The 22,090-nt window shown below is 45.8% G+C and overlaps 1 protein-coding gene across 1 annotated transcript in view; it reads left to right on the plus strand.

The window, feature by feature from the left end:
- CNOT11 (CCR4-NOT transcription complex subunit 11) overlaps positions 1-22,090 on the plus strand; it is a 127,861-nt gene that overhangs the window by 86,603 nt on the left and 19,168 nt on the right. Inside the window, exons 5-6 of the mRNA XM_033949630.1 lie at positions 12,230-12,432; positions 21,475-21,571. Of these exons, the coding sequence (XP_033805521.1) occupies positions 12,230-12,432; positions 21,475-21,571 (300 nt within the window). The remainder of the gene's footprint in view (positions 1-12,229; positions 12,433-21,474; positions 21,572-22,090) is intronic.

Genomic DNA, 22,090 nt, shown 5'->3' on the forward strand with positions numbered 1-22,090 from the left:
GGGGGATTGGAAGGAGGGGGGGGTGTTTTCTCGTGCATTGTATCTTGATTGGTTTGTATTTATGCATATCATCATTTATTGACCTTTAATAAAAAACAAATTTAAACATAAATGATAATTAACATTTTCTCTGCGTACAGCGTGCTTTGTGTTTTTAAAATTTTATTGTTGGTAGATCATTTTGACTTGGCCACACAGGTAAGGGGGAGGGAGGGGAGCTGCTGAAAGAGTCTACCTTGACGTGGTTGCAGGCTTACAAATCTTTTGGTCAAAGAGTGCGGCGACAGAGAAAAGTATGTGTGTATTCGGCCCATGAATGAAATCATTAAAACATTATAAATTGCCAATAAATTGAAATGAAAACCAAAGGATTGTGAATCAAATTGATTCTCTGACAATACAAAGATTCCAACCTTTAAAAATGATGTTACATAGTTCAGGCAACTTTATAAAGGGTTTTTAGATACTAAAATCTTGTTATTAAGGTTTAATTGACGTGCTGGCACTTTGAGGAAATTCTTTGGTTTTATGCGGCAGTTTGGGCACTCGGGCTCAAAAAGGTTAGCCATCACTGCCCTATAGTTTCAATTTCTGCAAGCAATCCATGCAGAAGCCTTCTGCTTTGCTCTGCATCTTTTTCTTTTTTTACTTAAAGTTCATCTGTTGTGGTGGCTTGAGTACCATGAGACCCCTTTGCTGTGGTCCTTTGTTGGAGGAAAGGGCGCAGTCCCGTGAAACTGGACTTCTGCTTCACAGTGAAACTTATATGGACCTGTGAAACCAGTCTGCTGTGTGCCACCGTCCTTGGACTCAGCATCCATTCCCCTGGGAGCTCACTTGCCCTCTGACCTTGGCAAGGGTTTAAGCACAGGCTGTATTACATTACATTACATTAGTGATTTCTATTCTGCCTGTGCCTTGCGGTTCTAGGCGGATTACAAATTAGAAGAGATCTGGACATTACCGAGAGAATTACATAACATAACATTGATTCATGTACTTAACATTGATTCATGTACTTAACATTGATTCATGTACTTTACATGGTGTGGTAGAGGATTATAAATTATAAGATATCTGGATTTTTCCGAAAGAATTTCATAGTAGAGAATCAAGTAATAAGAGGGTACAGTGGAGAATATCAGTATATACTGATTACAGAAGAAAAGTTACCTAACAGTGAAGGAGGAAGTTTGTTGGATACTGAAGGTAGATGCTTATTTAGGAATCTGAATATTTTTGGAAGGTAAGGTTCTAGGAGTTGACTAATGTGTTAGAGGGTGAGCTTGTGCGAAGGGGGAGGGGATTAGTTAGTGGGGATGTGTTTTTTAAATAGAAATGTTTTGATTTCTTTTCGAAACACTTTGATGTCTGTTTTGATCATCAGTTTGGTGATGGTGGGGTCAATTTTCGCTGTCTGTGTCGCTAGAAGGCTGTCGTATAGTTTCTTACATCGGGTACCATTGTGAGGGGGGAAGGTGAATAGGTTTTGAGTTCTCCTTGATCTGGGTGAGTGGTAGCGGTATAGGCGGTTGTTTAGGTAACAGGGGGCAGTACCATGGGTTACTTTAAATAGTAGACAATAGAACTTGAATTGAGTTCTTGCTTTTATCGGAAGCCAGTGAGTCTACATAGGCGGGGGTGATGTGGTCAAATTTGCTGAGACAGTAGATGAGTCTGTTGGCTGTGTTCTGAACGGTCTGTAGTTGTTTTATCATGTTGTTTGGGCATGGTAGGTAGAGGCTGTTGCAGTAATCTAAAGTACTAAGTGTGAGGGATTGTACAATGATCTTGTAATGTTCTTTGGTAAAGAATTTTTCTTATTTGTCTTATCTTAATAGAAAACTGTCTTTAGATAGATTTTTCCTCAAAAAAAAGCATTTTATTAAACATCTGATTGGACATCTCTCCTCTCATTCAAATAATTCTACACTGGAGATACCAGTTGATTGTTACTGGTGTTCTCTTGACCCAGTTTCTGAATACCAAGTATCAAAATTATGTGAAAAGTTGAGAAAATGTTAATGTTCATTGGACCCTTTTCCGTCATATCTTTTTTTTTTTAATATTCCTTCTCAGGTCATAACTTGGTTGACCATTTTATTAAATTATTCACTGGAAAATGGATACTTTACACAATCTATGGGGCAAATAACTCTCTTTCCCCTTCTGAAAAATCAGATCTAGACCCCATTATCCCCTCACTTTATCGACTAATTGCTAATATACCATTGTTGACAAAGTTGTTAGAATCAATTGTAGCGGGTCAACTTACTAATTATCTGGATAAATTTTCATTACTTCAATCTTTTCAATATGGGTTTCGTACTAATTTTAGTACCGAAACTTTATTGATCTCTCTTCTTTCTAAAATCCAACAACTACGACTTCAAAATAAATGTTCAATTTTACTTCAGTTTGATTTGTCTGCGGCGTTTGATGTAGTACATCATGACATTTTGCTCCAATTACTTTCAGATATTGGTCTTAATCAGGTTGTTCTTGTTTGGTTTTCTAAATTTTTATTGTCCCGATCTTATTCAGGTAATATTTCTAATTCCTGGCAACCTCCTTGCAGAGTTCCCCAGGGCTCTCCACTTTCCCCAATTTTGTTCAATCTTTATATGACAACTTTGAATATTTATAAACTGTCAGCATGGGAAACACTTTTTACTTATGCGGTTGACATTTTTATACTGATTGAGATGGACCCAAATATTACCAATTTAACTTTTAAAATAAATCACTGTATCTCTAAACTTCAAACTTGGGCTATGTCTGTCCAGATGAAGCTAAATGCAGCTAAAACTAAACTTCTGTGGTTAGGCCCAAAATTCAATCATCTTCCTTCCACTGTAATTTTGGATTCTAGGGCCTCCCTACAAATTGAGTACTTCTCTAAGATTTTGGGAATACTTTTTGATTCTTCTCTTACTTTTAAGGATCAAATAAACTCTCTGGTTAAGAAATGTTTTTTCAGCTTATGAATGTTGAGGAAGGTCAGATCTCTTTTCCATCAACGTCATTTTTCTGTTTTGGTCCAATCTATTATATTATTCTGGTTAGATTATTGTAACGCCATCTATCTTGGCATCACTAAGAACTGCCTTCAAAGACTACAATTGATTCAGAATACCACCGCGAAGTTGATCTATGGAAAGAGCAAATTCGACTATGTGACTCCTTTGCTTTTTTTTCTCCATCGGCTCCCGGTTTATTTTAGAATTCAGTTTAAGTGTTTATCCCAGGACAAGCAGGCAGCATATTCTCACATGTGGGTGACGTCATCTACGGAGCCCCAGCGCGGACAGCTTTTCAAGCAAACTTGATTGAAGTTTCAAGTTTGCTACACTGCACCACGCATGTGCATGCCTTCTTGCCCACTAGAGGGCGCATCCCACCTCGTGGTCCTCAGTTCAGTTTTTTCCGCGGAGCCAGAAGCCCTGTGGAAATTGAGCTCTGCTCTTTTTTGCCTTCTGTCGCCACGTCCGGTGAATTTTGATCGGTCGCTATGCTGTACTTCGTTGCTTTTTGTTGTTTTGATTGTTCGTTTAAAAAAAAAAAAATGTTTATTTCGTTCGGCTCCGGGGGCTCCTGTGAGCCGCGGCCGGCCTTGCTTTCGGCCGGGTCGGTTTTTCATGTCCCGTCCCTTGACGGGTTTCAAGAAGTGCACCCGGTGTGAGCGGTTACTTTCCATTACCGACCCACACCGGTGGTGCTTGCTCTGCTTAGGGCCCGAGCATCCGATTGACTCTTGGCGATCGGTGCTCCACCTTTCAGGCCAGAGCGCTCCGCCGACGCCGTGCCAGGATGGCGGAGCTCTTCGCGGTTGACTCCGCGCCGGGGAAGGCCTCGACGTCGGCCTTGGCTTTGGCCCCGGCCTTGACCTCGGCCTCAGGACCCTCGGCTTCGCCTCGTCCCTCGACATCGAAGCCTACTCCTTCAGCTAAGCCTGCCTCGGGTAAGTCCTCTCTTCCATCCCCGACTCCAGGGTCGATGAAGAAGCCATCTTCGGGCTCCTCGACGGCGGGTGGGTCGTCCTCGGCCCTGCCAAGAACTACGGCCACTAATGCCCCGAGGGAATACTCGAGACCGAGGTCGCCCTCCAGGGAGCATCCACCGGCCTCGGACCTGCCTACCATGGTGGGGATCCCGGCGTTCCAAGACTTGCTCCGAGCATTGATTGCCTCGGAGCTGTCTGGGGCCCTCGAGCACTTGCAGCAGGCTTCGGCCTCGACAGTTTCGGCCTCGGGGGCCCCGGTCTCGACTCCCTCGGCCACCGGGGCGGCACCGACCTCGGCCCCGACCTTACCCTCGACTTCGGCCTCGGGGACCCCGCCTGAGAGTAGCGTTAGGCCCCGTGACAAGGTGCGCAGGGTGAGGCGGATCTCCTCCTCCTCTTCCTCGAGGACCTCCCGGGACTCCTCGCCCTCGGGTCGGCCTCGGGCGAGGCGTCGTCCGAGGAAGCCTAAGCGCTCGCGAGGTTCTCCTCGACGACGTGGTCGCTCCTCGCCGCTCGGGGGCGAGGCATTGCGGGTCTCGGAGCTCCGCCTCGATAACCCGAGGTTGCTCCGGTCCCCTGCGAGAGGGGGTTCGCGTGACTCCTCGCCAAAGAGGAGGGGGCGTGCCTCGGTACCTCGGACACCTGGTGCCTCTCCCAAGGGTTCTTCGGGACGTAAGCGTTCTCCGACCCCCTCGGGGCCATTGGATCTGGCCTTTTGGGAATCCGGGTCCGGTAGGGAACCATGCTATTCCCACGAGGCTTCCCCCTTCTGTTCGGCGGGGAGGTCGAGAACCCCCTCACCGCCAGCCAGACCGTTCTCTTTTTCCACTTTCGTGCAGGACATGGCACGTGCCTTGGGTCTAAACCTCATGGCGGGATCTCAATACACCAAAGAGTTCCTCGAGGAGCAGGACCTTCCCACTCCACCGAGGGAAACTCCCCGACTTCCCTTGAATAAGGTTCTCCATCAGACCTTCCTTAAGAACCTGACTTCACCTCTTACGGTCACAGCGGTGCCGTCTAAGATGGAGTCCAAATATAGGACTATCCCACCCAAGGGATTCGATAAGGCTCAACTCTCCCACCAGTCTTTGCTGGTTGAGTCGGCGCTGAAAAAGTCACAACCCTCCAGAGTTTCTGTGGCGGTCCCGCCCGGCAGGGAGGGTCGGACCCTGGACAAGTTTGGTCGTTGCCTCTATTCGAATTCCCTTATGGCAACCAGGGTACTCAATTATGCCTTTACCTTCTCATCCTATTTACGGGGCATGGTGAAGGACCTTCCGCAGTATCACGACGATCTGCCAGATTCCCGTAGGGAAGGATTCGCCAGGTTTATGTCCAACCTGTCTCAATTACGCCTGTACCTCTTTCACGCTGTGTACGACGCGTTTGAGCTGGTGTCGAGGGTGTCTGCATTTGCTGTAGCTATGCGCCGACTAGCGTGGCTGCGCACCCTCGATATGGATCCAAACCTGCAAGAACGCCTAGCGGATTTACCTTGCGTGGGATCCGAGTTATTCGATGAATCCCTAGAGGCGGCGACCAAACGGTTGTCCGAGCAGGAGCGCTCGTTGGCCTCGTTGGTCCGTCCGAAACCTCGGGCCACGGCGCAGAAACCCTTCCGGCCTCCTCCGAGGCGTTACCCTCAGAAGTCGACACCGGCCTTTTCTAAGCCTCCGCCACGGCGTCCACCTCAACAGGGTAGAGGGGGACAAACGAAACCTCCGGCGCAGGGTCCGTCCAAGCCAGCGCCGTCCTTTTGACGGGCTATGCGGATGGGGCCGGTCCTCCTCCGCGATCGCGCCGGACCCCCTTCCCATAGGGGGTCGACTCCGGTCCTTTTATGCGGCTTGGACCGAGATAACATCTGACGCTTGGGTGCTCCGGACCGTATCCGAGGGTTACTCTCTCAACTTTTGGTCTGCGCCGCCGGAACAGTCACCGGGGGCTTGCCCATACAATCGGACCCAGCTCCCCATCCTCATGGCCGAGGCCAGGGCCTTGTTGAGGCTTCGGGCGGTGGAACCTGTACCCCCAGATCAGCGGGGGCGGGGGTTTTACTCCCGTTACTTTTTAGTCCCAAAAAAGACCGGGGACTTGCGCCCCATTCTAGACCTCAGAAAGCTCAACAAGTTCCTGGTCCGGGAGAAGTTCCGGATGTTGTCACTTCCGGTATTGTATCCTCTCTTGGAGGAAGGGGACTGGATGTGCTCCCTAGTCCTGAAGGAAGCGTATACCCATGTTCCGGTGCATCCCACCTTCCGCAAATTCTTACGGTTCCAGGTGGGCGAGCTACACCTACAGTACCGGGTCCTCCCCTTCGGCCTGGCCTCGTCCCCTCGAGTCTTCACGAAGTGTATGGTGGTAGTCGCTGCAGCCCTGAGGTCTCGGGGACTTCAGGTCTTCCCATACCTGGACGATTGGCTGATCAAGGCCCCCACCAGGGAGGGGGTTATCTCAGCGACCCGACAGTCTATCATCTTCCTTCAGCGACTGGGGTTCGAAGTAAACTTTCCCAAGTCACAGTTGTGCCCGACCCAATCACTTCAATTTATAGGCGCAGTGCTGGACACTGTTCGCCTTCGTTCGTTCCTCCCTCCTCCTCGGTTGGAGGCTTTAGTTCGGTTGAGCCGTCTGATTTCTCGGCTACCGGTTGTGTCGGCTCAGCGCATGATGATACTTCTGGGCCACATGGCGTCTACGGTCCACGCCACTCCGTTCGCCAGACTGCACCTGAGAATTCCTCAGTGGACTCTGGCCTCTCAGTGGCGCCAGGATTGCGATCCTGTCTCTTGTCTCATAATGGTGACTCCTTCTTTGAGACGATCGCTCCGTTGGTGGACCGACTCTTCGAATCTTCCGGGGGTTTGCTCTTCCTCGTCCCTCCACATCGCAAGGTTCTGACCATGGACTCCTCGGAGTACGCGTGGGGGGCCCACCTCGACGGTCTGCGAACCCAGGGCCTGTGGTCGGCGGAGGACCGAAGCTGTCACATCAATGTGTTGGAGCTTCGTGCCATCTTTCTGGCGGCTCGAGCATTCTGCCACCTACTCCGCGATCAGGTAGTCCTCGTGCGAACGGACAACCAGGTGGCCATGTATTATGTGAACAAGCAAGGTGGGACAGGCTCTTGGTCCCTTTGCCGGGAAGCTCTGCGCCTTTGGGAATGGGCGATCTCCCAGAACATCTTCCTACAGGCGGTCTATATCCAGGGAGAACAGAACTGCTTGGCAGACAAACTCAGTCGGCTTCTCCAGCCGCACGAGTGGTCACTCAACTCCAGAGTCCTACGCGAGGTCTTCGACCGCTGGGGGACTCCACAGGTGGATCTGTTTGCCTCCCCGGAGACTCGCAAACTACCCCTGTATTGTTCTCGGATGTACTCCCTGGACCGTCTAGAAGCGGATGCCTTTCTTCTCGACTGGGGAGGGAGGTTCCTTTACGCGTTTCCTCCTTTTCCCCTGATCTTGAGGACGTTGGTTCGTCTCAAATCATCCAGAGCCACTATGATTCTCATTGCGCCTCGGTGGCCTCGTCAACACTGGTTCTCCCTGCTTCTTCAACTCAGTGTCAGGGAGCCTCTGCTTCTACCTGTGTTTCCCTCTCTGCTATCTCAGAGTCGGGGTTCGCTGTTGCATCCCAATCTTCAGTCGTTACACCTGACCGCTTGGTTCCTTTCCCCTTGACTTCGGTCTCGGTTTCTCAGTCGGTGAGGGAAGTTTTGGAAGCCTCGCACAAGGTCTCGACCAGGCTTTGTTATTCCCAGAAATGGACCAGGTTTTCCTCCTGGTGTTCCTCACGTCATCTGGATCCGGATTCGGTCCCAGTGTCTTCGGTGCTGGACTACTTGTTACATCTGTCTAATTCCGGCCTGAAGACGACATCTGTTCGGGTGCATCTCAGTGCCATTTCTGCTTTCCATCGTCACTTGGACGGACGTTCTCTTTCGCTTCATCCTCTGGTGACGCGTTTCATGAAGGGTCTAATCAATGTTTGTCCCCCTCTGAAGCCTCCTCCCGTCGTTTGGGATTTGAATGTTGTCTTAGCTCAACTGATGAAACCTCCCTTTGAGCCTATCGACAAGTCTCTCCTGAAATTTCTTACTTGGAAGGTGGTATTTCTGATTGCCCTCACATCTGCTCGACGGATTAGTGAGCTGCAAGCTTTGGTGGCGGACCCGCCTTTTACTGTGTTTCATCATGATAAGGTGGTTCTCCGCACCCATCCTAAATTTTTACCTAAAGTTGTGTCTGATTTCCACCTCAATCAGTCCATTGTCCTTCCTGTGTTCTTTCCTAAGCCCCACTCCCATCCTGGCGAGACGGCGCTCCACACGCTTGACTGTAAGAGGGCATTGGCATTTTATCTCCAACGTACCAGGTCTCATCGTAAGGTTCCTCAATTGTTTTTGTCCTTTGATCCTAATCGTTTAGGACACCCTGTTTCCAAGCGCACCTTGTCCAACTGGTTGGCTGCTTGTATTTCTTTTTGCTACGCTCAGGCTGGTCTTACGCTCCCAGGTCGAGTCACGGGGCATAAGGTCCGGGCGATGGCAGCTTCGGTTGCTTTCCTCCGATCTACTCCTATGGAAGACATATGTAAAGCTGCCACTTGGTCTTCGGTTCATACGTTCACCTCCCACTACTGTCTGGACACTTTGTCCAGAAGCGACGGCCGGTTTGGCCAGTCGGTGTTACGTAATCTGTTTTCTTAAATTGCCATCCTCCCACCTGCCCTTTTTTGGTTGGCTTGGAGGTCACCCACATGTGAGAATATGCTGCCTGCTTGTCCTGGGATAAAGCACAGTTACTTACCGTAACAGGTGTTATCCAGGGACAGCAGGCAGATATTCTCACAACCCGCCCGCCTCCCCGGGGATGGCTTCTTTGCTAGTTATGGAACTGAGGACCACGAGGTGGGATGCGCCCTCTAGTGGGCAAGAAGGCATGCACATGCGTGGTGCAGTGTAGCAAACTTGAAACTTCAATCAAGTTTGCTTGAAAAGCTGTCCGCGCTGGGGCTTCGTAGATGACGTCACCCACATGTGAGAATATCTGCCTGCTGTCCCTGGATAACACCTGTTACGGTAAGTAACTGTGCTTTATTGTTTTTAAGATTTTACATGGTATCTTTGCTCCTCTTGTTCCTCTGCTATGGAATGTTTATAGATTTTCATATGTGAAAGGCATTCATTGATTTAAACTTTCTCTTCCTTCTAGGAAAGGAATTCAAGGAGTTAAGAATTTTAGCAGCTCTCTGGCATTTAAATTTTCCCAACTATGGAATGAACTTCCCCTAATTTTGAGGTGTCCCAGTTCCTTCCAACTCTTCCGTAAACTTCTAAAAACTTTTCTATTCGCTAAACATTTTGAAAACTAACTCTTGTATTTCAGTTTACTTTTTTAAAAAAAAATGTATTGTTAATCCCATCAAGCTTCCTTTGGTTGAAGACCCGGTATTTAAGGTTAAGTTTTAGTTTAGTTTAAACATTGATTTTTATCCACCCTGTCTTGCAGTAAATCCCCTGATAATCTGCCAAACATTTTTTTCATATACACAAAACAGGCATCTATTTTATTCCTATTCATTAAAGGAAGTTGCTACATGGCCTTCATTAAACAGCCACCCAAACTATTGTATCTCCATTAGTGCAGATTTCTCGTGCATACATTTACAAGTGTTAATATGTGCTTGCATATTTTATAAAATGCCCACATATATTGCAGCTCTACTGTGCCTTCGAAGACTTCACTTGGTTCATATATAAGTTTTTGCCATCTTTTTTGGTACTTGCACTCTACTTTATAAATGGCCACATAATATTTAAGTCCTTTTTCAGCATGCAGACTTTATACAAAAAAAATATATATATAAATTTACCCCTAAAATATTAATCTATCCCCACATGCATTAGCTGTTCCATTTCTGGAATGCTCTCCAATAGGAGCAATCATGTGATTTACCATTATAACTAAAGAATAGTCTTGAGAGATGGGTATCTAGATAAGGAACTTTGGCAATTATGGAAATAAGATTATGTTTAAGATTGATTAACCAAGACTGGTTAGCAGGACAATTATTCTTGGCCCTGTACTCAAAGGGGGCCCTCTTGTTTTGATCGAAGAAAACAAGTTTTAACTTGGACACCATGGGGTCCTTATACAAAGGCGCGCTAAGCGTTATAGTGTGTGCTAAATGCTAACACATGCATGTTAGTCTATGGACATGTTAGCGTTTAGCGCGCGCTAAAAATGCTTAGCCTGCCTTTGTAAAAGAGGGAGGTATGATTCACATTAATCCATAGAATGTACAGGTTCCATGAGAAGGTAGTAGCACGTGCTTTGCTGCTATCCTCTGATTAGAGATCTTGCTCAGATGTGCTGATGAATGTTCCATTGACTTTATAGTTTCTTAGGGCTCCTTTTCCAAAGCTACTTAGGGTTAGATTCACAAAGCAAACAGATCGTGTACCGATCGGTTTGCGACCCCTTTGCGACCAGATTTCCCTCCTGCACTATTCACTTAATCTCTCCTGCGATCCGCTTCAAATCCATGCATGCAAATAAGGAGAAACGCAAGCAAAGTAGACAGGGACGTGATTCACCAACCAAATTTTTTAAACCAACTGGGCTGGCTGATCAACCCAAGAAGCAACTGCTGGGGACCAGTCGAAAATGTCTTTCTGACTCTCCAGCTCCAAAAAAGCCCTGCTGCCCTGAATCTCTCCTGCCTGCCGCCCTAATGCTCTTCCCCGGATCTCTCCTGCCTGCTCTGCCTGGATCTCTCCTGCCTGCCCAGCCCAGATCTCTCCTGCCTGCTCTGCCCCAAATTGCCGCATCGCTGCCCTGCTCTGCCCCGATCTCTCCTGCCTGTTCACCCTGAATCGCCGCCCTGCTAGTCCTCGGTTTTCTCCTGCCTGCCACCCCATATCTCTCCTGCCCTTCCCTGCACTGCAAGCCTGTGTTTTTAACCCACGGGTTAAAACTATGGCCTCACTGGGCTAAAAAGGTTTTTTTAAAGTTTTTAAAAAGTCACGGCTCGGATGGGTCTAGACACATGTGCAGACCATCTACAGATGGTCTGTGCATGCGTCGGGATCGCACACCAGCGATCTGTGCCGGCAGATGGGGGCATGCCTCCGATTGCCCCCATCTGCATATTCAGCTTTGAAGAATTCATTGGACCTGCCTGGATTGGGAACGGGTCGGTCCCGATCGGGCAGGTTTGTGAATCTAGCTCTTAGTGATTCCTGCACCCATAGAATTTAAATGAGCTTCATCACATTTGCTGTGTGGGAATTTCTAGTGCAGCTTTGTAAAAGGAACCCTTTGGGCTAAATTCACAAACCTGCCCGATTGGGACTGACCTATTCCCGATCCGGGCAAGTCTGATGAATTCTTCAAAGTTGAATATGCAAATGGGGGCGATTGGAGGAACGCCCCCATCTGCAGGCACGGATCACTGGTGTGCGATCCTAATGCATGCGCAGAACATCTGTAGATGGTCTGCGCATGTGTCTAGACCCATCTGAGCAGCGACTTTTTAAAAAACATTTTAGCCCAGCGAGCCCATGGTTTTAACATGCTAAAAACCCACATGTTAAAACCACGGGCTTGCAGTGCAGGGAAGGGCAGGAGAGATTTGGGGCGGCAGGCAGGAGAGATTTGGGGCGGCAGGCAGGAGAGATTTGGGGCGGCAGGCAGGAGAGATCTGGGCAGAACAGGGCGGCGATTTGGGGCAGAGCAGGCATGAGAGATACGGGAAGAGCATCAGGGTGGCAGGCAGGAGAGATTCGGGACAGCAGAGAGCAGGGCTTCTATGGAGCTAGAGAGTCGGAAAGACATTTTCAACTGGTCCCCAGTAGTCACTTCTTGGATTGATCTGCCAGCCCAGTCGGTTTTAAAAATTTGGTTGGTGAATCGCGTCCATGTTTACTTTGCATGCATTTCTCCTCATTTGCATGCATGTATTCAAAGCGGATCACAGGAGAGGTTAGTGAATAGTGCAGGAGGGAAATCGGGGTCGCAAACTGATTGGTACACAATCGGTTTGCTTTGTGAATCTAACCCTTAGTGTCTTATGTGCATTTGGCAACGTTGGACAAAAAAAGGGTTTTTTTTTGTTTTTAATTTTCTATATTGTATTTGGTTCTTGCAGTTTCAAACTCTGGATTTTTAATATGCCATTTTCTTATATATATATATATATTATGTTTTGTTTTTTTAGCTCCTTGGAGAGTTAGAGAAAGATCCCAAGCTGGTTTATCACATTGGCCTAACTCCTGCCAAACTGCCTGATCTGGTGGAAAATAATCCCTTAGTTGCTATAGAAATGTTACTTAAACTTATGCAATCAAGTCAGATAACAGAATACTTTTCAGTCTTGGTCAACATGGATATGTCTTTACACTCAATGGAAGTAGTAAATAGGTAAGTGTTTGCATAAAAATTACCCTTTTGCTTAACATTAAAATGTATTTTTGCAGTATGGAAAAACACATTATAGACATTAATTCAATTTATGTGTTAAAGAGAAAATCTGAATTAATAGTTTTTGCATGTGCCACTGACACACACTGTGCCTTTTGGGCTAGTCAGTTTTTCGAGTTGCCTCAGATTACTTAAGCCTGAGTTTAATAAACTGTGTTAATCTCAGCAATGGTTTTTTGTGTGCCACAGATAATTGCTGCATCAGAAATAAAGGCCCTCTCTTACTAAGCCACGGTAGCGCTAAAGGCTCTAACGTTCTTAGGAATTCTATGAGTCAGAGCATTTAGCATTCTGGGGTGCAGTAAAAACCTTCTACTGTGGCTGGGGGGTGGGGGAGAGAATGCACTAAACCAGAAGTAATCATAAGACAATTAATGTAGAAATGCTAATGAACCGCATACAGGATTACTTCTATTGACAGCATACTGTAGTGAAAATTAGTTCAGTTTATTACTTCACAATTAGTGCTGAAACATTTGTCATCTCCAGCGGTGAAGTAAAGTTTTGTTGTATATACTTGAATATAAACTGACCTGAATATAAACCAGGGTAACCTTTTCCCCCCCAAAAAGGAGGAAAAGAGGTTGACTTGAATATAAACTGGGGGGGGGGGGGGTTATATTCGAGTGGGAGGGGATTTGGTCACAGGTGGGCTCAATGGGATTTGCTACCCCCCTCGTGGAAAATGGATGTAAGGTGTTATTGCGCTGGCATTATACACAGATGCAATTTACAAAAATGGGGCATGGGTGGGAGGGGGACTGTTGGAGGAGGTGTGATATGCTTGACACTTTCTTGCATTTTCTTGCATATGTGGTGGGACTTCCCACGGGTTCAAGGGTTTTGGCCTGCCTGTATTACTGCATTCTGTTTTGAAGGGCCTGCCCAGGTGGGTTTGAGAGATGGTTCTTCTTTGCTTATTTGAAGGGAAGGAAGCTGCTAGTTTAATCAGACTCTGGGGTTAGCACTCAAGGGGATTACCAGAGAGACTCTGACCTGTGCTAGGTCACTCAGTCTCGGTTTGTCTCCGGACTGGGTTGACAAACGGCAACTCCCGGTACAGTGAGATCAGCAGTAATATTTCATATGGATATCTCATTGTCTCTCTTGGGGTCCCTGCAGATTGAGCCTTTGTCTGTTGGTAACTGTCATTCTTATTTGGGCCTCTGTGCTGCGCTGCATATGTCTGGCAGTGGCATAGGATATATATGCCTAAAGGTAGTACTAACAGTTTCCAAGTTCGGGCTGTCTCTATGGGCATAATGACACTTCGCATCTTCCTACGGTCAGGACTCTTTCTATATTTCTGACAGGGCCCGGACTTCAGCTTTCCATGCTTATCATGCTGGTTTCTCCTGTCGCCATCTTCTCATGGCACATGCTAGACCAGTGGTCTCAAACTTGCGGCCCACCAGGTACTATTTTGAGGCCCTCGGTATATTTATCATAATCACAAAAGTAAAATAAAACAGTTTCTTGATCATATCTCTTTAGCTATAAATTACAATATTGTTATTAAAACTTAGCCAAAAGGAAAGATTTATAAACTATAAAGAGTTTTACCTCATGCAAAATTGTCATTTCTTTAATAAGACATTAACTATTTTTTTCTGCGGCCCTCCAAGTACTGACAAATTCAAAATATGGCCCTGCAAAGGGTTTGAGTTTGAGACCACTGTGCTAGACGGACCCCCGACCAGACAGGAAGGGCTGTGCAGCTCCTTCTAACCAGGAGCCAGTTACCTATTCTATCAAACCTGCGGAGGAGCACGCGCTATGTGGCTGTTAGCCTCATCCCTGAAGCTCTCATTAGCGATGTGAGCTTTGTCTGCTACCTGTTAGGATGATGTTGTTTTCCACGGGACGGTAGATGCAGCATCTTGATTACGTCTAGTATGTATTCACTTTAAAGGATATACGTATTTCGCTCACGTTGCATGGAGTTTGTACTGTTTTCATGGTTCCAGTATACTCCTCTTTACATTGCGAAACTTGATTTTTTCCTAGGAGAATTTCTTTCTTCTTACAGATCCTACAGTTCTCATCCTGCCATTCCCTGACCTTCTGCACTTCATTCTGAGGGGATCTTGACTTCTTCCAATGACTCTTCAGGCTTTCTCATGAGGGAGAAGACACTATAATATCAGGTCAGGGGCTGTGAACATTTTTCAGGATGCTTGCAACTTTGCATCCTCCTCAGGTTTCCGGTTCGTTCTTGGAGTCTCTGTATTTTGTGTTTCCTTTTTAAGTGTTACTGGTACACAGGGCACTTCTTGTAGTTCTTCGGGAACTAAGGAACGTTGTTCCACTTACTGCATGGTGCCCAAGATGGGGGCATTGGGCAGGCTGGATCCCATTCTGCTGAATTAGTTTCTCAGGGTTAAACATTTCTGCAGAAACACTGGGAGAATATTTACATTTTCACTATGGACTCCGAATCGGCACTAGGTTTGCTTGCCTCTCTTGGAGCCTACCCAAGGCTTCACGAACATTTTAGAAAATGTGGGCAGTGGTAGCGTTTTGGTGCTACCAGGTGATTCACCTAATTTCTTCTTGACTGACTGCTTGATTCGGACGTCTTCCAATCGGGCCATTTGACTGACACGAAAAGGGTGGTTTCTTTTCCTCAGTTCCTTTGGATGTGAATCATCGAATCGGCACAGCGCTCTTTTCTCCTGTTCTATTTATATGTATATCGGGGAGATGTTTTTATTCATATTGGAGAGAACTGTGTTTCTTCCCAGAGACTAGGGTGATGGGTCACAGTCTCAGGTTTGCATTCTTCTTCGGTCACCATGACCAAGAATATGGGATTCTGTACGGGTTCTAGGATCCATGTTGCTGACTCCACTGGGAACTTCGGCTTGCTTTCCCATTATAACGCTACAGTTGTCGCTTTTGTTCCAGTGGTTCCCGGTATCTCAGGGCTCCAATTGTTTGGTAGGCTCCTCAAGCATCGCTCTGTATGTTTTGATGGCTTGGTGAGATTTCTCTTTTCAAAGGCATGCCTTGGTCTTTGCTGGACTAGCTCATGGCCACCAAAAATCCCTGGCTGTCGGGTTGGGGGGCTTGGTGCCTTCCATCCTCAGCTCCAGGAGTCTGGTATTAAGAGGCGACTCAGTACTTGTTCATTCTTCTACTCTGGAGCATGGTCAGGCTATCATTTCTGGAGCTTCAGACCATTCTTCCGGAATGACACTGAAGGTCTTTTCAGTCAGTATTATGATGGGGGGATTTTTCTACAGCCTGGGCAGTAGGTGATGTACTCAGTTGGCGGGTAAAGTTGTGGTTCTACTTCAATGGGTGGACACTCATCTTCCTCTTCTTTTGGCAGATCATTTTATGAGTCAGGAAAAGAGTTTGGATAGACTTTCTCTCTGCGAAATCTGAGCATGGCCCATTTATTGTATGTTTCAGTGTGTACGCTCTAGAAAGTGTAAATGTTAGTAATAGTGAAATCTTCTACATCCTGGATATTGAGAATTTTGGCTCAGGCGTTCCAGCTCTTTTTATGGAAGTGAGATTTCCTGGAACTAGACCTCATGGCCTCGTCTCAAAATTCTAAGCTTCCTAGCTTCTTCAGTGGGCACAGGGAGTGGGAGTAAGAAGGGGTAGCAGCGTGGCTTCTTTCTCGCCTCTGGTTTCTCTCTTTTCAGTGTTTTCCTCTGGCTGATGATGGCTTGGATTTGCCATCTCAAGCTCGCTTTCAGGGCACAGTATTTGTAGAATCTCTGGATTGGCTGCGCCATCCTTGCTATGCGGATCTGTTGAGTCTTTCGACAGCCGGACGGTTGAGTATCTCCAGATTTGCTCACCTAGGGTCTGATCAACATGGATATTCATACTACTTTGGTATTGCGACCTAGCTTTTGAAAAGTCATGGCTGACGTGTAAGGGTTCTGCGAAGCAGGTTGTTTCTTCTCTTATCCAGGCGATACAGATGTCTTCACCTGTGGTTTCTGCTTCCTTTTGAAGGTTTTTCTGTTCTTGGGTACTTCTCAACATTTGCACCCTTCCAGAGTTCTTTTTTGGCACAAGTGTATTGCCAAGGGCTTAGCGTTCAATTCCCTTCAGCTTCAAGTGCCATCCTTAGCTTGTTACAAGGGCTAGGTATATTGCTCTTCGCTTTCTTCTCAGCTTCATGTAGTTCAGTTCCTAAACAGAGTACGGTATAGTCGTACACCTTTAGAAAGCCCTGTCCGGAGTACAGTCTTAACGTACTTCTTTGCAGTTTACCGAAGGCTTCATTTCATCCTTGTCTTTTGAGACTCTAAATGGCTGTGCCGTTGAACACGGGGTTTCTTGTGGCCATGGCTTCAGCTCGGCGGGTTTCTGAGTTGCAGGCCTTGTTTGGCGGGGATTCCTATTTCTGATTTACAAAATCTGGGATGTCAGTTCGGACGGTACCACAATTTCTTTCTAAGGAGGTGTCATCCTTTCTTTTATGACATTCACTTTTCCTTCCTTCTTCCTGGGAGGAGAAATGGGGAGACGTGCTTTTATTCACTGCATTTTTAGAAAGTGCATAGCGTTCTCTGCGAGCTAGGCTTCTAAAGACTTTTGGTGTTTACAATCTAGATCACCTTTTTGTATTCTTCACGGGACGCCTCAAACGTAGGGCGGCGTCCAAAACCTCTGAGGATGTGTCTTCAGGGGCTTCTGCTCAGGAGGGAAGGGTTAGGATTGCCGTTATAGTGGAAGATTTGATCATTAGGCATATAGATAGCTGGGTGGTTGGTGGATGTGAGGATTGCTTGGTCAGTTACCTGCCTGGTGCAAAGGTGGCGGATCTCATACGTCACCTAGGTAAGATTTTAGACAGTGCTGGGGAGGAACCTGCTGTCTTGGTACATGTGGGTAGCAATGACATAGGGAAATGCGGGGAGGAGGAGCCTATTTGCATGACAGTGTCAGAGACTGTTAGAAACCTTGCTGAAAAAGAGATAAGCCGTTTTGATAATCTGCCACTAAAATACGTGCAGGCTAAACCATCGGAAAACAGCTTAGCGATGGCGTTAAAAGTGTTGAGAATCTGGGCCTAAGTCTGTGGTGAGCATGATTTTGATGTTTGTTTAGTACTGGCTTATGTCTAATGTTTAAAAAAAAAAATAGTTTCTTATTTATCACATTTTCTGTTTGAGCTGGTCCTTTCCAGTTATGCAACTGGCAGTTCAGTGAGGTTTCTCACCTGCACAGTTCCCGCACTTTCATGCTGTTTGGCTTTGTATTTTTTCCCTGCCTTCTTGTTAGGCAGTGGTGCTCAGCTAAATTTACTAATTCTCTCCTTATTGTGACGGTTAATGCTAAGCCCTTTTGTGTTGGGCAAATGCAACTGTTCCTTCTCTTGGACTCTTTAGTCCAGTTTTGTGCTGTTTTGATTTATTGTTAATACCATTCTTAGGGCTTTTGACTGAATTAGGCAGAGGTTTAGATGTTTTGAGTTTATCTCGCTACTTTTGGCTAGTGCTATTATGTTGTGCTTCATGAGTTTATAGCTCACATCAAGCTCAAGTTTCATCTGCATGGACTACCTGTGGTGTCTGTGTCCTATGGCACAGCCTTCTCTACCATGACTATCTATGGCACAGCCTTCTCTACCATGCTACACAATGCCAGTTCCAACGTATACTGCTCTACGATAGTGGTTATATGGTTCTGTGTCTGCCTTCATTTATAAAGTCTTGCTGTAATATTCCAGCTTCCTCATATGCATATCAGCTTTCTTGTAGCTGCATAGGCTCAGTCATCTTTCAGGTTACGTGCTGGTACTATCCTTTTTTATGCTGGGCATGGACAGAAATCTGAAGAGTAGCCTAATAATGCAGTGGCCTGTAAGCTGCAGGTTCAAATTACATTTCTGCTCTTTAACTCCTTATAGACTGTTTAGAGGTGTCTACCCCTAGTGGAGTATAGTGGCAGTTATCTTTTTAGGCTCCATAGTGTGCCACCATAGCAATCGGATGGTGGGCTCATCCTTATATGTGGTGCTGGCACAGCATTCTTCTGGATGGCATGGTGACTAAAGCAGAGGAGGTGCTGGACTAATGGAGAGAGGGAGATAGAAATGCAAGACCACAAGGGGAAAGGTACAAGAGGGACAGATATTGCTCCAAAGTAGGTGGGCAGGGTGCAGGATGGCAGGAGAGATAGTAGGAGAAAGCCTGTACCTGAGGAAGGGGATACAGGAGGTAAGGAAGAGAGAAAGAAGAAGCTGGATATTGGGAGAGATATTGGGCATGGAGGGAGCATAGGAACAGGGACACAAGGAGGACAGTACTGGAGAGGAGAATAGGGGCAGGGACACAGAAGAGAGATGCTGGATGAAAGGGTAGTTGAGAAAAGGAGAGATGGTGGATCTGGGGATGGTGGGGTCCATTGCTGCAGCTGCGGGGGGATGGAGATGAACAAAAAGAAAAATGCCAGACCTCTGGGGGAGGAAAGGGAAATAGAAAGGGAGGGCAGATGTGGAAGATGGATGGTTAGCACGGAGAAAGAAGAAAGAAGGAGAGCCTGATCAGAAGACAACCAGACCAACATGGGACCAACATGATTTGAAAAATGACCAGACAACAAAAGGTAGGAAAAATAATTTTATTTTCTGTTTTGTGATTACAATATGTCAGATTTGAAATGTGTATCCTTCCAGAGCTGGTGTTGGACTGCGAACGTGAGCTAAGATTTAACAGGATGTTTGGAAAAAAACCACCCAATTGGGAAGGAAAATCGAATCAAAATCGATTCAATAGGCTGAATCGAATCGAATCAAATTTTTTTTTCCTGAATCGGACAGCACTACTATATATGTTTCAATTACTGCCTCTGCTTCTGTTAAGACGGGATTTAGTTTGGCTATATTCCTTGCTACCTGATTTTGTTAGAACAGTAAAAAGCCACAGATCGCGTTCCATTTTCTGAGGGGGAGCTGGAGAATGGGAGGTATTGGGGTCTTGGACCTACACCTTTACAATCGCGCATGCCTTCTACGGCACTTGGGGGAGTGGTTCTCAGAGCGTCAGAATCATACACTGAAAGCAATAGAAGGGGTATTGTTTGCTCCTTGGCACATTTCTTCTTTGTTGCATGCTCCCTTGTCTTCACTTCCGCCTGAATTTCAGAATAGCATATTATTACAGCCTTTGCAGATGGTCTGAAGAGAATGGGTGACGAAGTGGGGGGCAATTATACTTGTTTGCCGCTGCTGCCAATCAGAGGAAATTTGCTGTTCTTACTGGGCATGGATAATGCTAGCTTTAGCCATTTCGCCACTGCTGGAGCTTCCCAACTTTCTCATGTACTGCAGCTAGAGGGGACGGTACAGACTTGGGTGGTTCTATGACAGCGCTGTAATTTGCAGATGAGTGATTTCTTGACCTATCAACAACTTTGTCATTACATTGCCTCTCTGGAGGTGGGGGGCTTAACTTTTCCCTTGAAGAGGCACCTTCAAGATTTTATTGAGAAGTATAGTGAGGATGGGTTTACAGTCTCTCAATTGCATTCTGACCTTCAGCTGTTATATCCTGGGCAGAAACAGGAGGCCTTGCAGGAGAAGTGGGGCAGGGATCTGAGTTTAGCCCAAGCCACAGTGGATATTTTACAACTAATACACAGGATTCCCGAGCTATCTGTTAGTTCCGATATGCGTGAGTGCCAGTACTGGATCCTGCATAGGGCATATTTCACACAGGGATTGAGTGCTTAAATCAGTTCTATACTGCCTCCTCCACCTGTATTAAATGTTCCACTAACTCCAGCACCTTTTTGCATGCCTTCTGGACTTGTCCCATGGTCCGTTCTTTTTAGACTGCCTTGGTTCGTTATTTGACTGGGTTGCTCCAGTGTACAATTCCTTTGTCAGCGGAAAGCCTGCTGCTGGATCAATATAAGGTCTTCCAGTTAACTAATAAAGGACACTGCCTTTTGTTGCGTAAATCCGCTTTAGTGGGCAAAAAAGTAATTTTGTCGGTATGGCTGAGTCCTTTGATAAGCCGTGCGGTGGTATGTAGTGCATGTTCACAATAATAGCTTTCCCCATGTCGCCTTGACAAAGAATCCGAAACGCGTTGGCGTTCAGGGGAATGATTTCAAGGCTGAAAGCTAAGTATTCAGAATTGAATTTCATGAGTAACCGTATGAAATAATAAGACTTAAACACTAGAAATGACTATAAGTGATAGTAACTGTTGAAAAAAAGATAAAGAAAAAAAGGAAAAAACAAGTAGAATTAATACGGAGGAGGAGGTACCGTGGGGCAAATGAAGAGTTTATTCCCTTCAAATATTATTGTTTGTAGGGCTGTCTGATACCCCGTTCGGACCTCATTAAGAACTCATCTTAATTGGGTGAATTCTTCACTGGACTCTGTGAATATTTTTGTATTGAGTAAAGAACCCCCATCTTTTGGGAGATGGAGGAATCTGCTTCACGCTTTGATGTTATTGGAACTTAAATCTGCTAAATTCATCCTGAAATGTAGGACTCTTTTTCTTAAGGTTTGGAAATAAATATCTTTTCCCTTTCTCCTAGTATTCATGAAATTCATATCATAACTGGCTAATGGAACCTAGAATGGAGGGGTGTAAATAAACCTGAAAGCAGCAATGTGTGTATGATATGGGGGCATGAAGAAACATGTTTTGGGGTTTGGAGAGGAGGGGAATGAAGTGGTGTATGACTTTTTTGAGACATTACTTCTCTTGTAAAGATCAAATGAGTCAAAGATTTGTAACAAAAAGTCACCTCTCTTCAGATGGTGATAATGATTATACATTCCTGTATGGAATTTATATTTGTATACTTCTTTTATATACAGTTTCAAACCGAATGATGGAATTTTAATATTTAACCATAAGTCTTTGCATCCTAATTATGTGTTAGGCTTCATTCTGTTATTTTAAATCGGTTCTTAAAGAAAGATTTGGTTGTTTTGTCAAATATGTACTTAGCTATAATTGGTTTGGGATTTTTGTTTTTTTAATACAGACTTACTACAGCAGTTGATCTTCCTCCAGAATTTATTCATCTTTATATTTCAAACTGTATCTCTACTTGTGAACAGATTAAGGACAAATACATGCAGGTAGGTAGCCAAACTCAGCTTCTTTTAAGTTTTGGCTTTATTTTGTGACACTGCAACCAGTTTTGGTCAGAGATTGTGTGAGATTATAGAATATAATCATAAACTTTGGATACTGACAGTTACAGAATACCCTGGGATTAACAAGGGGATCTGGTGTAAGAAATCCGAATAACTGGCATTGAAAGATAAATGAGGCCCTACTGATCTAAATCAAACATTCCTTTTTATCCTGCTAAACCAGTACCAGTCTAGATGTGCAGACTATGTTGCCCTACCATGGGCTTTAATAGATTTTCATTAAATCTCAGAGCCAGCCCAAAAACTTAGGAGCCAACAGCTAGGATCTCTCTCACTTCCCCACTTCTCTAACATTGTCGGCAGGTGCCAGGTTTTGCAAAGCCATCCGGATGCCAGGACACCCCACCCTCACAGTTTGCAGCCTTAACTCTTCTCAATAGTATAGCCAGCTTCAGGAGCGCAATATAGGGGGGATACATTCAGTCAGATATTGTGGGCCAT

The sequence above is a fragment of the Geotrypetes seraphini genome, chromosome 6, assembly GCF_902459505.1.
Source record: "Geotrypetes seraphini chromosome 6, aGeoSer1.1, whole genome shotgun sequence".
In the NCBI taxonomy this organism is placed as follows: domain Eukaryota; kingdom Metazoa; phylum Chordata; class Amphibia; order Gymnophiona; family Dermophiidae; genus Geotrypetes; species Geotrypetes seraphini.